The 17,976-nt window shown below is 39.0% G+C and overlaps 1 protein-coding gene across 6 annotated transcripts in view; it reads left to right on the forward strand.

The window, feature by feature from the left end:
- The window catches only part of galnt13 (UDP-N-acetyl-alpha-D-galactosamine:polypeptide N-acetylgalactosaminyltransferase 13), a 95,261-nt gene that overhangs the window by 36,202 nt on the left and 41,083 nt on the right, over nucleotides 1-17,976 (forward strand). For 3 of the 6 annotated variants that reach the window (XM_057852394.1, XM_057852396.1, XM_057852398.1), the window contains exons 9-12: nucleotides 5,993-6,132; nucleotides 11,775-11,873; nucleotides 16,902-17,036; nucleotides 17,187-17,216. In XM_057852394.1, the coding sequence (XP_057708377.1) occupies nucleotides 5,993-6,132; nucleotides 11,775-11,873; nucleotides 16,902-17,036; nucleotides 17,187-17,216 (404 nt within the window). The remainder of the gene's footprint in view (nucleotides 1-5,992; nucleotides 6,133-11,774; nucleotides 11,874-16,901; nucleotides 17,037-17,186; nucleotides 17,217-17,976) is intronic. The other 3 variants (XM_057852395.1, XM_057852400.1, XM_057852399.1) reach the window with 1 other exon arrangement.

Below are 17,976 nucleotides of genomic sequence, written 5' to 3' on the forward strand. Positions count from 1 at the left end.
AACTTGATAAAAAAATAAAAAAAAGTAAAATCTGGGAGATATCCAAGGACCGTTCCACTTCTGAGGTATACTAGAGTTTCCCGTAAGCAGACATAAGCCCGCTTAAAGGCGCTGGCCCGCGCGATGTAGAAGCTACAGACTGGACTCCACCATGGGCTGCTGGTGGATTTCTCCTCAGAGTTTCCTCGATAAATTTGCTGCTTGTCTGAGCAGCTCTGGGCACGTTTTGGACATATGTCTGTTTTGCTTGGACAACACGCGAAATGCGTCAAAGCCTACTACTGCTACACTGACCACGCTACTAATCTTCGTCGTTTTTGTGATTTTGAGGGAGCAATTATTTTTCAGATTATACGGATCTACACTGCCACCTTATGTATCGGGTGTACATAAAAATTAGCCAATGCCTCAGGCGTCAATCTATTATCTGAGATCGACTAGTTAAGACTTGCTTTGCTGAGCAACCAATCAGACGTTAGAAACTTTGACGAGCAAACGTGACAGATAAAATTATTTCATGGTTGCGCCGCCGGAAAAAATAAATAAAAATTGAAATAAATAAATAAAAATTGAAATAAAGAAATAAAAGTCTAAATAAATGAATAAAAATTGAAATAAATAAATAAAAATCGAAATACATTTTGAAATAAATAAATATAAATTGAAATAAATAAATAAAAATTGAAATAAATAAATGAAAATCGAAATAAATAAATAAAAATTGAAATACATAAATAAAAATTGAAATACATAAATATAAATCGAAATAAATAAATAAAAATTGAAATAAATAAATAAAAATTGAAATAAATAAATATACATTGAAATAAATAAATTAAAAATTAAAATAAATATTGAAATAAATAAATAAATATTGAAATAAAAGCATTTTAATGACACTTTTAATTAGTTATTTAATTGTGTATTTATTTATTGAATTTTTGCACTCTGGCAAGATCAAAGCTTAACTGTCTGTCAATCATCGTTTACTTTAATAAGCAACTCCAATTCACTCTCTGATGAACAAAGAGCAGGGAGATGGGGGGAGGGGCAGGTAGCAAGCGTGAGACAGCGTGATCGGCTCGGGACAACTCATCTGTATTTTTATTATTATTTTTTTTATTTTAATTGTAAAAAAAAAAATCTGCGATGGACTCAGCGCGTGAAGTTTGAAGCTGAAAGTAACAAGGGGTCACTGTACTGTTAAACTAATTGTAAGTTATTTTAGATAATCAAGTGATTTGCACACTGTATTAAAAAAATAGAGATAATACCCTATGTGCAGTAGGAGTGGGAACCTCTGGGAACCTCCTGATACGATGCAATTTGTGATACAAGCCTCATGATAAACTCACAATTTGGGAATACAATAACTATCGATACATGGGTCAAGAAACCAATCTATGATCTTTGTTCCAACTTTAACTCATTCACCCCCAGTCATTTTCACCGGAGCAAGGCCCTTCGCTCCCGGCCGTTTTACTGGATTTTGACTGATTTTGCAAAGCCCACAGAAAATTCTGTTCTATTGCTATATAAACATGGAACCCACCAAAAGAAAGATTACTCTCTTCTTTCAGCAGGAAAAAAGTTAGTTCCTCTTTTTCCATTCTTTAGAAATCAGCATTAGAAAATAGCTTAGTTTGAGCAATTTTCCAATTTCTGATGAAAAAACAGAAATTGAGCTTTTTGTGAAAGCATACATTTCAAACATTGACTTTAACACAGCTTTTTTTTTGCTTTAGTTACGTCCCAAACATCTGAATAATGTTTTCCTTTTACAAAATAACATAAACAAGACAAATAGAGCTTTTGATCGCAAAGTAACAATTTATTTACACATAACTAAACTATTGAACTGTTGAACTATTTGCGCACATAACAACGAGGAAGGCTCTCTGCTGCTCCCGGTTGAATGAGGTGGCTCCCAGTAATCTGATGAGCCCGGATCAAGATCGGTCTCATTTTTTTCATCATCTTCATCGTTGGTTTCAACTTCGGGCTCAGGAGTAACGCAACATGAACTCCGCAGAACGCGTGTGGAACCTGATGCTGTTGTGGCCGTCAACGTCTGTCCCATCAAGATAGATATTTTTTTAATCCTTCTTTGACGATGGTTTCGTTTTCCTTTCAAAACACTCCTCCACTGTCATTTGCCTTTTTTTTCCCGATCGTTCTCCACATTTTTCTCAAATTCTCACGCGTCTTCACAAGATTCCTCCAACTTCCATTTCCTGACTATTTTTCTTCACTTCCTTTCTTGGCCCGAGACTTACAAAATGTGCTACTGCCCTCCAATGGCCAGTTTTATTGCTTTAAAATGCGTTTTGAGCATCGTGCATTGCAGTTTAGGTGCAACAGAACCCAGAGATGCCTCTTGTAAAAAAAAAAAAAAAAAAAAAAAAAAAAAAACGTAAAATACGTATAATTACGTTTTTGGGACACTGAAACAAAAATAGAACGTATTTATATGTTTTTGGGAGCAAATGAGTTAAAAGAGAAAAACAAACGCATCTCTAACTGAAAAAAGAATACATTTTTATATTTTGGTACCGTCACATACAATCTGCCAGAAACCTTTGTGTCACAGACTGAGAATATTTCAGTCCACCAATTCTGTATATATGGACACCAACACTATGTTATTGTAACAGAGTGTCTTTCATTAGGCACTGCCTGCCATTGACAACAATACACACCCATTTGATTTAAACTGAGGACTGGGTTTGAATGCCTATGTTTGTGTGCCATTGATGGCGCTAGACGTTGATTTCATTTTGAGTGGGAAGGGTGAATGAATATTCATTCATTTGCAGTCAAAATGAATTGGACATCTAGCGCTGTCAATGGCAGCCAATGCATTAACATAGACACTATTCTAGTGAAAAACTTTGGACTAGAGGAAAGTTTTGAGAGCAACCTCTGTAAAACGATATATCAAGTACAAATACCGATAACCTATTAGTATAAAAGTATCGCAATGCTTTTATACCAATGTTGTTACACTTCTGTACAGCATTCAGACAGTTTATATTATTTACCTGTCACTGCATATTAAAATATTGTGTCTTGTTGTGAAGCTCCTCCTGGCTTGCTCGTTTTGTACATTTTTATTGCACTGTTGTACAGTAGTCCTATTCCCAGATTTTTTATTATCATTTTATTATTTTATTCATAGTTTTTTTTTAACTTTATTTCTAAACACTGTGCAGAAATATCTCCCTCCATCCATTTATTGTCACGCCCCAAATATGCAATATTATATTAATATTTTTCCAAACTTTTTCCTCCGTGCGCTAATTTCACAAAAAAACGAAGGATGCGACAAACATGATCAAAACAAGCACATAACCAGTACGTGGATTCAAAAAATACACAAACCCATTACATTCATATACAGTGGGGCAAATGAGTATTTAGTCAACCACTAATTGTGCAAGTTCTCCCACTTGAAAATATTAGAGAAGCCTGTAATTGTCAACATGGGTAAACCTCAACCATGAGAGACAGAATGTAGAAAAAAACCCCAGAAAATCATATTGTTTGATTTTTAAAGAATTTGTTTGCAAATCATTGTGGAAAATAAGTGTTTGGTCAATACCAAAAGTTCATCTCAATACTTTGGAGGCCAAACGTTTTCTGTAACTCTTCACAAGCTTTTCACATACTGTTGCTGGTATTTTGGCCCGTTCCTCCATGCAGATCTCCTCTAGAGCAGTGATGTTTTGGGGCTGTCGTAGGGCAACACAGACTTTCAACTCCCTCCACAGATTTTCTATGGGTTTTAGATCTGGAGACTGGCTAGGCCACTCCAGGACCTTGAAATGCTTCTTACGAAGCCACTCCTTCATTGCCCTGGCTGTGTGTTTGGGATCATTGTCATGCTGAAAGACCCAGCCACGTCTCATCTTCAATGCCCTTGCTGATGAAAGGAGATTTTCACTCAAAATCTCTCGATACATGGCCCCATTCATTCTTTCCTTTACACAGATCAGTCGTCCTTGTCCCTTTGCAGAAAAACAGCCCCAAAGCATGATGTTTCAACCCCCATGCTTCACAGTGGGTATGGTGTTCTTCGGATGCAATTAAGTATTCTTTGTCCTCCAAACACGAGAACCTGTGTTTCTACCAAAAAGTTCTATTTTGGTTTCATCTGACCATAACACATTCTCCCAGTCTTCTTCTGGATCATCCAAATGCTCTCTAGCGAACCACAGACAGGCTTGGACGTGTACTGGGTTCAGCAGGGGGACACATCTGGCAGTGCAGGATTTGAGTCCCTGGCAGCGCATTGTGTTACTGATAGTAGCCTTTGTTTCTGTTGTCCCAGCTCTTTGTAGGTCATTCACTATTTTTGCTCACCGTTCTTGTTGTCATTTTGAGGCCACGGGGTGAGATCTTGCATGGAGCCCCAGATCGAGGGAGATTATCAGTGGTCTTGTATGTCTTCCATTTTCTAATAATTGCTCCCACAGTTGATTTCTTTACACCAAGCGTTTTACCTATTGCAGATTCAGTCTTCCCAGCCTGGTGGAGGTCTACAATTTTGTCTCTGGTGTCCTTCGACAGCTCTTTGGTCTTGGCCATAGTGGAGTTTGGAGTGTGACTGATGGAGGTTGTGGACAGGTGTCTTTTATACCGATAATGAGTTAAAACAGGTGCATTAATACAGGTAACGAGTGGAGCTTCGTTAGACCTTGTTAGAAGAAGTTAGACCTCTTTGACAGCCAGAAATCTTGCTTGTTTGTAGGTGACCAAATACTTATTTTCCACTCTAATTTGGAAATAACTTATTTAAAAATCAAACAATGTGATTTTCTGTTTTTTTTTTTCCACATTCTGTCTCTCATGGTTGAGGTTTACCCATGTTGACAATTACAGGCCTCTCTAATCTTTTCAAATAGGAGAACTTGCACAATTGGTGGTTGACTAAATACTTATTTGCCCCACTGTACGTACATTCAAAATCACTGTTGGTACAGTCAGGATGGAGACCAGGTGGAGAAAAATAATAGGTCCACCTCGCTTGAATATTATTGTAATTAATCATGCAAAATTATTTTTTTATCTGATTATTTGATAGAATGATTCAATATTTGATGGCTCCAAAATGATATCAGACCACGATGGTAAACTATGTCCCGGCACAACAAAGCTAATTTACTCACAAACACACAAAAAACAATCTGAGCGTGCAGACAGCAAGAAGCTCACCCTTTCCATCTGTCCACTCGCTAATGTGATTAGCCTCCAGCCAGGCTCCGCCGGAAATCGCCGCTTAAATGTTTTAGATACCGGTCAACCTTGGAGGGATAGTCAGAAAATCGGTCGGATCTTACAGTGCAAACTGTGACCTTTCCACATCCCCCTAGCAGGTGGGGTTGTTGTGATGGATGAGCTTCTCTGCACAGCCCGGGCCCTCAATCGCTAACCGCTTCCAGTTGGGGCTTAGGGAGAATGATATGGGAATACTGTGTGTGAGTTTGGGAGCAGCAGCTTGTGATGCTATTAAAAGTACTATCTCCTTTCTAGAGGTTCCCTTGCTGCGCCGGTAATTTTGGGATCAAAGAGGCTATCCATCATGTGCAGCATGTGAAGCTTTGAACAAACGCAGACAGAGAGAGTGAAAAGAATTCAATTGGGATGCTAGAGATCTTAAAGAGTTAGTGGCTTTTTCTCTTAATTGATTTACAATCTCCTTTGCCCTGATAAAATTCCTATCGCTGTACTATTTCCAGAAATACGTACCTGTAAAACACTACTAGCGGACAGTGTTGCCCTGTACAGTGTAAACACTTGCTTGTTCCCTCTCCATTATGTCTTTTATCTTTAAAGAGTAGTAGCATGTCGCGTGTAATAAAGTTCAGTCTAAAATGAATCAACTCACTTTATATTTATTTCCCTTGGGTCAAATTGTTTTGCAACTTGAAAGTCAGCCAGCATCTCAGAACGGACTTTGTACTAACTCACAAATTTTGAATTGTGCCTGCAGGGGTGATGCGCGTGAACTATGGGGACGTTTCCTCACGCAAAGCCCTCCGCGCAGCCTTGAAGTGCCGACCCTTCTCTTGGTATCTGGAGAACATCTACCCGGACTCCCAGATCCCGAGAAGATATTACTCGCTGGGTGAAGTATGAGCTTCTTTTGTTCTCTGATCTCCCGCGATGCCACTGATACACTGCCTCGCTATGCTGTGAATCATATCTTTGCTTAATTTATTGCTCTGGGACAAATGGCATCTAAGGAAGGGTTAAAGAAACGAGATGAATTCAAACATCCGCTGGTGTTTGGCTTGTACTTGTGTGATAAACAAATAGTAGGATGTACAGTAGGTACTGTTGGTACTGCTCCAAGCATGTTTACATTAAGATACTGTGAACATGCAGTTGCCAAACGGAAAAACTGAATCGTCCCGTATTTAGAAACAAAAGTATGCGTCTTGTATTGAGTTTAAAAGGGCCGCACTTTGTCCCAGGATGGATGACCAAAAATAATAGTGAGGCATAGGGGTTGTCTTTTCTTCGTTTTAGACATTTTTGTTTACAAGTTTACCTCAGTGTTATGTTTGCGCTTTTTCCTACCGCACAAAATGTTCAGCGTTGTAAATTAACCCACACTAGTCCTATGATTAAGCCACAGTGATCAAAAACGTAGCGTCTTTAAAGCACCCTAAAAAATGCCGTCAACATGAGTCAAAAGTGACTCTCTCCCCAGTGTTTATTTGGTATCGATAGACCACAGAAAACCGGAGATCTGACCAATTTAATTTGATGGTAGAAAATATCTGTATCCCTGCATGTGTGCGCTCTAAACACTCAACTCATGCTCTTGGGATGGACAACAAAGATAATTCACTGTAGGAGAAAAAAAATGCATGGCATCTCAAATAAACTTGATTCACTTCATTATTGTGTTATCATTCAATACGTTTTCTTGAGTGCCATTTTGTCCAGTGACGTCAGATTGAAACAACTTGGAAGTCAGGGTAGTTATTTTTTTCTCCGACTTCGCGACTTGGACCTCTCAATTCGAGTGGCGTTCCAATGATATTTTCCTAGTCGGAGGCCGGAAAAGTCCAACATCATCTTTGTTGTGCTATGATTTTATATTGACGATCAGCAAAGGATGTAACTAAAAAAAGGCAGTTTACAGTGTGGGCTGTAACGCAGCTGTCGTTTTTCTTCTACTATTTGATCGCTTATAGGAAGGCAGGTTCGCTGGAGGTCAAAATGTCTTTGGATGGCCAAAATAAAAAAAAACACTTCATCGCGATCAGCAATCATTGTTGTTTACATTTGCTTGGAACGCTTTGAGGTCGGAACTGGTACCATCCGAGTGGGATAAATCCGATTTCCCACCTCTCTGGAATGCAGCATAAACATCATGCTTGTCTAACAGATATCATATGTATATAGAACTAGATGCAAATGACAGACTCGACGCCGTTTGCAACACATGTATTGAAAACTACGTACGTTAGTAAACAGCCGCCATCTTAAAGCAGGAGACTTCCCTTGTAGGCTGTTGTAGTGAACCTTCGAAGCGAACGTAATTAACTTTTTATCTAAAATACTCCTAAATCGGCAAAATCTTGACTTAACTTTATCTTCAAAACAGTTTTAAAACTTTCACATGTCAAAAGTAGACAGAAGGGAAATTATGGAATAACGGGAGCAATTTTAACAACTTTAACAGTTGATTCGCAAAATTAAATTAATTGAATGTAGTTTAAAGCTGCTGATACAGAATGGGGACTTGAGTACTTTATTTACTGTTTTAAAATGTTAACTTCATACTGAAATAGTCCTTTATTTAAACCTGAGAGACTTTTTATACAATTTTTGTAACTAATGCACGAAACATTAAAAGTATCTAATAGCTTGGGAAGTTGGTGGGATTTTCCACTGACAGTTTACAATATTATTTGCACGTTTTACTGACTGACTATGCCATTTCTGTTTGTTATTTAGAATGTTTTGTGTTTGTCACTGAATAAACAGGTCAGTTTCTTGTTACCAACCATTGTGTGTTATTCAAACTCACCTAATTCAGCTGGCTAGTTGTTATCAAGAGTACTAAAACCCTTTTCAAAATGAGTCTGACAACTAAGTAAGGAGGCTAAATAACTTTAAACTTTAATACATGCTCAGTTAGGCCGGTATCGGCCAGTATCGGTATCGGATCGGAAGTGCAAAACAATATCGGTGTCGGATCGGAAGTGCAAAAACCTGGATCGGGACATCCCTGATATTGACATCTGTCATAAGCGTTCAGTAGTGCCCATGATAGTGTCATGTCATAATTATGATGTTCTTATGACAGTCTTATGATGCCGCTGTCAAATAAAGTTTTACCTATTAACCCAAAAAAATCATCAAATAAGCCGCACTGGACTATAAGCCACAGGATTCCAAATGAGGGAAAAAAGTAGCGGCTTATAGTCCGAAAATTAGGGTATTTATTATTTCTCTGTGGCCCGGTAGCAAATGCACCACGGACTGGTACGCGTCCCTGGCCCGATGGTTGGGAATCCCTGCTGAGTTTCTGAGCTGATGACATGACCGTACTATGCCAAATAGATGACAGGAAAATCATTACATTTAGACCAGAACACTTTGACCCATTACCCATCCAAAGAGCATGAGTGCCCTCTATTGAAGAAAAAACATTCTTACTTCTGAATGTTATAATGGAGTCATGGATTTATTATTGCGACATCTTCTTGGTGAAACTGGTAGTGGCGTAGCGCTATTGTCGGCGTCTCTGGCAAAAATAGTCAATATGTAGAAAAAAGAGGAAAAATGTAACAACTAGTGTAGCCCAAAGTAACGGAGTAAGAGTAGTGTTTCTTCTTCACAAATCTACTCAAGTAAAAGTAAAAAGTATTGTGTTGTAAAACTAGTCTAAGAAGTACATTTTTCTCATAAAGTTACATAAGTAAACGTAACGCAGTAAATGTAACGCCTAACTACTAGGTGTGTGACAAAATATCGAAAGTGTGACATATCGTGATACTTTGTATCCCAAAAACTGCCGATATGCTCCTGCCAAGAATCGAGATATCGTTTTAAAAAGGTGTCAATATCTAAAAAATAAAATAAAAAGGAACCAACAAGTTGCTACCAAAATCTTCCACCATAATAGTGTTTTGGTTAACTCTATGGTTGCCATTGAAGGCGCTCGACGCCCAATCCATTTAGATTGGGAGGGTCGAACGAACGTTTATTTATTCGAAACCAGAGCATTCACAGTCGCTCTTTCTGATTTTCAGGCCATTTACAGGTCAATTTCTGTTCATTTTAGGGCATTTACAGGTCGCTTCCTGTTGCGTTAGAGTCACTGCCTCTTCCTTTGGGAGATTCCATGGCCACTTCCTGTTCTGTAACCCAACATCAACAGGAAGTGACTCATAAAATGCCACACAATAAACAGGAAGTGACTGAAAATCAATTAGGTAATGATCTGAAATGCCCCAAAATTACCTCGTTGCCTAGCATTGGGTGCCACTGATGGCCATAGACATTCAATCCGTTTGTAGTGGGAGGGATTGGATGTCTACTAGTTGTAAACTCATCCCAATTCACAACAGAAGCTTGTTTTTCTGTTTATTAGTTGTTTTGCAGAATAGTGTGGAATGGTTTTCTGACCAATGTATCGATAATCGTTGTATCGCCATATTGTGAGATCATCGTTACCGTAAGCTTTGTATCGCAAATCGTATCATATCGTGAGGTACCAAGAGGTTCCCACTCCGAGTTGCTACCCACCTCTGCTAAAGGGTGCCGGTTATCATGCCGCCCATCTCTACCAATGAGTTGTCCATTATTTTTTTATTCAGGGAGTTGGCAACCTCAACGTGCACGGTGAGTTGGCGATGTAAAGATGCGGCACAGAGCATTTCTCACACTACATATGTAGAGCTAATATTTGTATTTGTAGGAATAAAGTAAAAAAGCCAGGGTAGCGAACTGAGTCATGTCATAAGGACTAAATGGAATAAGTTCAGGAGCAAACTGAGGAAATAAAACTAAAACAAAATGTCCAGGTCAGTAATCAGCCTCAATTCCCCAAAGATTCCAACTAGTGTCTGCTAAAATGTTATAGAAGAGGTGTCCAACACATGATTGAGATGGACTGGTAGATCTCCAAGATAGTTTCAGTGGATTGTGTTCTCTTTTGGAAAAGAAAATGTTAGCCAGTCTATCCTTCCTTGCAATTGGATTTATCTTTTGATTGACATATATGTAAACCAGTCAAGCTTTTGTGGAGGAACTAATGTCATAGCCACTTTAGCCTAGCAACCACCCTCCCTGGCGTCTAGCTTTTGATTGACATTAACTCATTTGCTCCCAGAAACGTATAAATACGTTCTATTTTTAATTGTTTCAGTGTCCCAAAGACGTATTTATACGTCTTTTACGTTTTTTTTTTTCCAAGAGACATCTCTGGGTTCTCATTCTACTTAGTTCCAAAGCACAGTGCTGAAAATCCATTTTAAAGAAATGAAACTGGCCACTGGAGGGCAGTAGTGCATTTGATAAGACTCGCAACCCGATTCAACGGAACGAATGCGCGGGGCGCACGGCCGGGGCGCCGGCGGAAGACGACCGAATGGACTTCCAGGATGCCAGGCGGCGGACGACCGAGCAGAACAACCGGGAGGATGCCCGGGATGCCAGGCGTTGGACGAACGAGCAGAACGACCGGGACCAGCAGTGCACTGGACGATGCCGTTGAGTCTGTGCTGCTCGCCAAGCAGAGCCCGCACCACCGTGCTCGGCCGCTTGCGTCCCTCGCACCCTCCAGTGTCCTGCACGGCCAAACCAGTTCCCCCCCAGGAACACAAGTTCCCCAGGCGAACTCTGCCACGAGGCAGTGGTCACCACAAAAGAAAGTCTCAAAAAACTCCCATCTTTATGAGACAGGCGGCGATGAGAGAAAAGTTTACCCCGGCTGTCACAGCCACAACAGCGTCATCTCTCAGTTAGTTATGTGTAACTAAATTGTTATTTTGCTATCAAAAACTGTATTTGTCTTGTTATTTTGTAAAAGGAAAACATTATTCAGATGTTTGGGATGTAACTAAAGCAAAAAATAGCTGTGTTAAAGTCAAATTTATGTTTGAAATGTATGCTTTCACAAAAAGCTCAATTTCTGTTTTTTCATCAGAAATTGGAAAATTACTCAAACTACGCTATTTTCTAATGCTGATTTCTAAAGAATGGAAAAATATATGAACTAACTTTTTCCTGCTGAAAGAAGAGAGTCTAATCTTTCTTTTGGTGGGTTCCATATTTATATAGCAATAGAACGTGGGCCTTGCAAAATCAGTCAAAATCCAGTAAAACGGCCGAGAGTGAAGGGGGTTGCACCGGTGAAAATGGCTGGGAGTGAATGAGTTAATGACAGCAAGTCAGATACTGTGTTTTTTGCGAGCATTGCTCAGCTGAGGTAAAATAGATTTTCAGGCAAACTGGGCTGCTGTTGCTGCCAGAAGATGTAAAGTATTAAATACATTCATCATGATTTTATCACACCACTTATCTGTCTCCGTTTTAAAGTCTCACTTTGGAATAATATGCCTTGATGACACTCTAGATGATCTCTTTTCCCATCACGGATGGAAGAATACATCTGCCAGTGCGAGTATTACAGCATCCAGAACTGTTCTCATTATTCATAAAAGTTTAAAGTAATGACTAACTGTGGAACTTATCATTTTTGTCTGCGTACAGCTTCAGCAGTGACCTATAAATGTGTTTGATGTGGACAGATCAGGAATATTGAGACCAACCAATGTGTAGACAACATGGGACGAAAAGAAAACGAGAAAGTTGGCTTCTTCAACTGCCACGGCATGGGTGGAAACCAGGTGAGAGAAAAATGTGAATATTGATGTGGATCCCCCAAAAAATGAACAATTTTGACCCCTCAGCAGGACTCAACTTTTCTTGGTTTGATTCATTTTAGTATCTAAAGTTTGATATAAATCCGAATTAAGCAATAATAAAAATATGTAATAATAATAATAAACTAGAATTTGTGAAAATGTGTCTTAACATGCCACAAAGCTTCTCGCAGAATGTCCTTTGGACGGATAAGACAACTGGAGCTTTTTGGTAAGGCAAATCAACCCTATGTTCGTAGACGCTAAAAATGAATACCAAGAAAAGAACACGGTCCTTACTGTGAATCATGAAGGACGTTTTGTTATTCTCAGGCTGCCTTTCCTGTTTGTCCGATTTTTTGAACCTGTGAAACGTATAATGAAATCTCAAGACTATCAAGGCATTTTATTGAGAAATGTGCTGCCTAGTGTCAGAAAGCCTGGTCTCAGTCACAGATTATGGATCTTCCAAAAGGATAACAATTAGGCTTGCACAATATGTTGTTTGAACACTCATTTGAAAAACATTTCATTTGACTGCAGTGATTACCTTTAAAAAGTTGTTCAATAAAATATTACGTTATCACTTTTCTCCGTGCCTGTATACTGTTCATATATAGGAATTCTGTTTAACGAAAATTCAAAAGACATGGCTTAGTTTGATTGTTTAATTTTCTCAATTTTTTACATTATACAGTTCCTTCTAAAAAAAATTGCATATTGTGATAAAGTTCATTTTTTTCCTGTAATGTATTGATAAACATTAGACTTTCAGATATTTTAGATTCATTACACACAACTGAAGTAGTTCAAGCCTTTTGTTGTTTTAATATTGATGATTTTGGCAAAAAGTCAAGAAAAACCAAAAATCCCTATCTAAAAAAAATCAAAATCATCATATCATGAAAAGGTACTCTAAAGAAGCTACGAACCTAATCATCTGAATCAACGAATTAACTCAAAACACCTGCGAAAGATTCCTGAGGCTTTTAAAAACTCCCAGCCTGGTTCATTACTCAAAACCGCAATCATGGGCAAGACTGCCGACCTGACTGCTGTCCAGAAGGCCATCAGGGACACCCTATCATGGACACCCTCAAGCAAGAGGCTAAGACACAGAAAGAAATTTCTGAGAGAATAGGCTGTTCTTAGAGTGCTGTATCAAAGCACCTCAGAGCGAAGTCTGTGGGAAGGAAAAATTGTGGCAGGAAACGCTGCACAACTAGAAGAGGTGACCGCACCCTGAAAAAGAATGTGGAGAAGGGCCGATTCCAGAACTTGGGGGACCTGCAGAAACAGTGGACTGAGTCTGGAGTAGAAACATCCAGAGCCACCGTGCACTGGTGTGTGCTGGAATGGGCTACAGGTGCTGGAATGGGCTACAGGTGCCGTATTCCCCAGGCCAAGCCACTTTTGAACCTGAAACAGTGGCAGAAGCGCCTGACCTGGGCTACAGAGAAGCAGCACTGGACTGTTGCTCAGTTGTCCAAAGCACTTTTTTCAGATGAAAGCAAATTATGCATGTCATTCGGAAATCAAGTTTGGAGGAAGACTGGGGAGAAGGAAATGCCAAAATGCCTCCGAAGTCCAGTGTCAAGTACCCACAGTCAGTGATGGTCTGGGGTGCCATGTCAGCTGCTGGTGTTGGACTACTGTGTTTTATCAAGGGCAGGGTCAATGCAGCTAGCTTTCAGGAGATTTTGGAGCACTTCATGCTTCCACCTGCTGAAAAGCTTTATGAAGATGAAGATTTCATTTTTCAGAACGACCTGGCACCTGCTCACAATGCCAAAACCACTGGTAAATGGTTTACTGACCATGGCATTACTGTGCTTAATTGGCCTGCCAACTCTCCTGAACTGAACCCCATAGAGAATCTGTGGGATATTGTGAAGAAGTTGAGAGACACCAGACCCAACACTGTGGATGAGCTTAAGGACGCTATCGAAGCATCCTGGGCCTCCATAACACCTCAGCAGTGCTACAGGCTGATTGCCTCCATGCCACGCCGCATTTAAGCAGTCAATTCTGCAAAAGGATTCCCGACTGAGTATTGAGTGCATAGGTGATATAATTAATTGAAGGTTGAATTTTTTTGTCTTAAAAACACTTTGTATTGGTCGGATGAAAAATGCTAATTTTTTGAGATAGGTATTTTTGGTTTTTCTAGACTTTTTTGCCAAAATCATCAATATTAAAACAATAAAAGGCTTGAACTACTTCAGTTGTGTGTTGAATCTAAAATATATGAAAGTCTAATGTTTATCAGCACATTACAGAAAATAATGAACTTCATCACAGTGTGCTATTTTTTGAGAAGGACCTATATAGTTACTTTACTAAGTTTCAAGTGATTTCAGTGACTTTATTTCATTAACGAGGCGATATCAACAATTTTGTCCACGTGTAACAATGCAAAATCAATTTTAACTTCATCCAATTACTGATTAGTCCATCAGTAGAAAAACTTTCTCTCAAAATATGTTGTGGCTGAAACCCTACTTGCCACTCAATCCAACATGCATGTTTTTGGAATAACAACAAATATGGCGGAAAACACTCAGGTGACTGGAAGTTCCGCTCTGAGACACCCAATTTGGCCAAATTTCAAAATTCTCCAATATGCATGTGTGATACGTCATTGAAAGCTTAAAATCTCCATTTCTAGGGGAAGAAAATTTTTGAACAGGAGGGCATTTAAAAAAAAAAATAAAATGTTTTTTAAACAGCAAAACCCTATCTGGAGCACGCAAGAGCAGAATTACAGACTCCATGACTAAATGAGATATTATCGCGTACTTACCTTGTTTCGACCCAAAAACTCCATTTAGCATGTATCACTGAGTGTCAAGACACAGCTGTGAATGGCCACAGCTGGATTTTTGGGGGATTTTATGGGTGAAACATGGCAATATAACAAGGGTCGCGATGCAGAACTCACAGACATCAAGGAGTGGTCAAGATGTTCTTTTTCATGTATTTACTCTTTTAAACCTTTTTTTTTTTCAAATTTTCTTTGTTTGGATCGATATTTATCATCTAACATATCGGAGACAATGCGGCGGTAACAAAAAAAAAAAAAAAAAAACAATTAAAGGGATCCTCTATTTTTAAGACAAGTAATTCTTAAAAGATAAATGTTAGTATGTGTTATAATAATTTGATATCAAAACCCCCTTAATATTTTTATTTTAATAAAGTTTGTAAAATTATTTTAAGTGATAGGTCGTCATTCTTGTTACGTCGCAGTGCATGACGTCACCGGTCCCGTTGCCGAAATTCCAGCGTGTCACTCGTTAGCTTTTCCAACATGTCGTCAGTTCTACCCTTCCTATTTGAACCAGATCTGAAAAGTGAGGAGCAGGACAGCACTGTCGGTCGTTCACAAAACGAGCTTCAGGGAAAAATGCGTGCAGCAAATACTTGATAAGACAAAAGTTGGACAAAACTGGTGATGCGAGAGAGTGCTGTTCGGAACTCCGGTTGGGAGCGAGAGTGTATGCTGTCCGGTTTTATTAGCAGATATTCAAGTAAGCATATTGCGTTTTCACACTTATCCCAATATAATTATGTAGATTGTTAGCATCCAGAGCTGTCGTGTGCTTTACATACAGTACAGGCCAAAGAGCACACCTTGTGTAATCCATTACTTGTACATTGTAACGCGTGGTAGCTAGGATACATGTATAAAAGTACCAAAAAGGGGAGAAGCTGCCACTTATGCACATTTATTCACAAAAAAATAATATTTCCACCTTGACCACTCTTCACTCGGGAGCTCAGCAGTACGCAAACACGCGTTCCCTGACGAACTCCAACATTGTTGTAAGGTCCACGTCAGAGTCACTGTCGTCACTGTAGCGTGCCATAGTGCTTTAATTATTTAGTATGAATTGGGAAAAAACTCCCACGAAGAATAATCAACAAAAAAGATAGCAATAGTAATCCAAATCCGCGTTTTTTACTCACTCGAAGATCCAGGAATTAGACCGATCCCATGGCAATGTCGCAGCCGCGATCATGCCGTCGATTCCACAAAATAGACTGATCCGAAAAGCCGCTGGGGACCGACGACTCAAAAAAATGGACAGATCTGAAACCAATATTGCAGACGCGGTGGGACCGTCGGAATTCGAAAATAGACGGATCCCTTACTTGACTGAGGCTCCAGGAAAAATGTTCGGGCGCCAGTTGTAACGCGTGGTGGGTAGGATACGTGCATACAGGGACCAAAAAGGGGGAGAAGCTTCCACTTATGGACATTTATTCACTAATAATAATTCCACCTTGACCACTCACTTCACTCCCTTTGTTTCCATTTGACTGGAAATTGCATCCAAAAGCAGCACATCGTGGCATTGCGAGCCCGCAAACCATGGCGCCAACTAACGGTCAAAATATGGACTAAATATTATAAAATATTGCCATTGATTTAACATTTTATGTGTTTCTAACAACATATTTTAGTACAAGAGAACAATTGTGGTTTATTAGAGCCTACATGTATTTAAGGTAGAGGATCACTTTAAGCAATAGTTTATGAGGTAGATACCCGTGACTTTTTTACAGACGCCATTTTTTTCATTGTGACATAATTTGTTTAAAAGTTTAAAATATGTGAGTGAATAATTTTTTAAAGTCGTTTTTTTTTTTTTAAACGAAATATGAGACATCAATTAATGATTTTAAGATAAAAACGACAGACATTTTCAATAATAAGTATGAGTAACTACTTTCGTTTTATGGCTGGGTTGAAACAAAAACGGTTGCGCAACATCTGTAAACGGGGTTTTCAAGGTAAAACGGAAAAATTAAAACTAGTTCGGGGGCTTAATGCGCCATGAATCTGCTATGGCAGCATATAGACATATTGTTCTATCAAACACAACAGTTGTTTGGGCTTAAACTACAGCAAGTTTCTTTTAAAGAGGAGTGCAAGAACAGAAACTTCTTTTTCAGCTTGTCTGTGTTGTCTGCCATATATATTTTACGTGACAACTGACTTGATTGCAGGTGTTCTCATACACGGCAGACAAAGAAATTCGGACGGATGACCTCTGTTTGGACGTCTCCCGCCTCAACGGACCTGTCGTTATGCTCAAGTGTCACCACATGAAGGGCAATCAGATGTTTCAGTATGATGCCGAGGTAAGAAATAGGATCTTTTTCCTGTTAATACTGGAGGTTCAAAATCTGCTTTCCTGGGGATTTGACCAGCAGGTGGTACTGTGTGTCAGTTTTTTTGAGCACACACGTTTCACTGGAGCAGTTGTGTTTTCCTATGCTTCTTTCACGCAGTATGTTGGCAAATGGGAATATGATTTTGAGGTAAGCATTAGGAGCAATCACTTGAGTAACATTTTCACATTTGTGTTAGTTTGTGAATCCTATGTAGTGACATAACTGTCTTCACAAAGTGTCTGGAGTCTTAGTGGTTGCAAGATTAAATCATTTGCGTTGTGATCTGTTGGCAGTTGTGCTCCTTTAGATTGAAGAGAAGTGTTTATCGCCACTGCAATGTCACTTTGTGTCAATTCTAAATATATATCCTAATAATAACCTACTTGGATTGTGGTGCTATAAATGTATAAAACAGTAAAATTTCAGTATGAATGATGTTTTAAAATATGTTTTGTCACGTAAAACTGAAAAAAGACCCTTTTTATTTATGATATTTGGATAACTTAGAGATGGTTTAATGGCCCTTTTAGGGCCTCGTAAATTGGAGGACGTTGGGTTGCTATAGTGAAAAGAAAGTAAAGAACAAGCCTGTTACTGTAAGTCACTCATATTAATGTGTAGTGCACAGGCATCCAAACTCATGCGTCTTTGACAGTGTGGGAGTCATTAATAAACGAGTGTTTGTTTGAATTTACATTTGCAAAAAGCATAAAAATACAACGTGGTGCTCATTCTAATTAATTTGAAGCGTTTTTGAAGATGTTCTATGATTAGAAACAAATGTTTTTGTTTATTATGAAATGATCGATTCCTCGGCACTTATTGTTAAGGACAAAACTGACAGTTTGCCTCTATCTTGGTCTTCCACCGCAGTAAATCTTTTTGTAATCCATTTCTTTGTTGTTCA

Source organism: Corythoichthys intestinalis, chromosome 12, assembly GCF_030265065.1.
Source record: "Corythoichthys intestinalis isolate RoL2023-P3 chromosome 12, ASM3026506v1, whole genome shotgun sequence".
Classification (NCBI taxonomy): Eukaryota; Metazoa; Chordata; class Actinopteri; order Syngnathiformes; family Syngnathidae; genus Corythoichthys; species Corythoichthys intestinalis.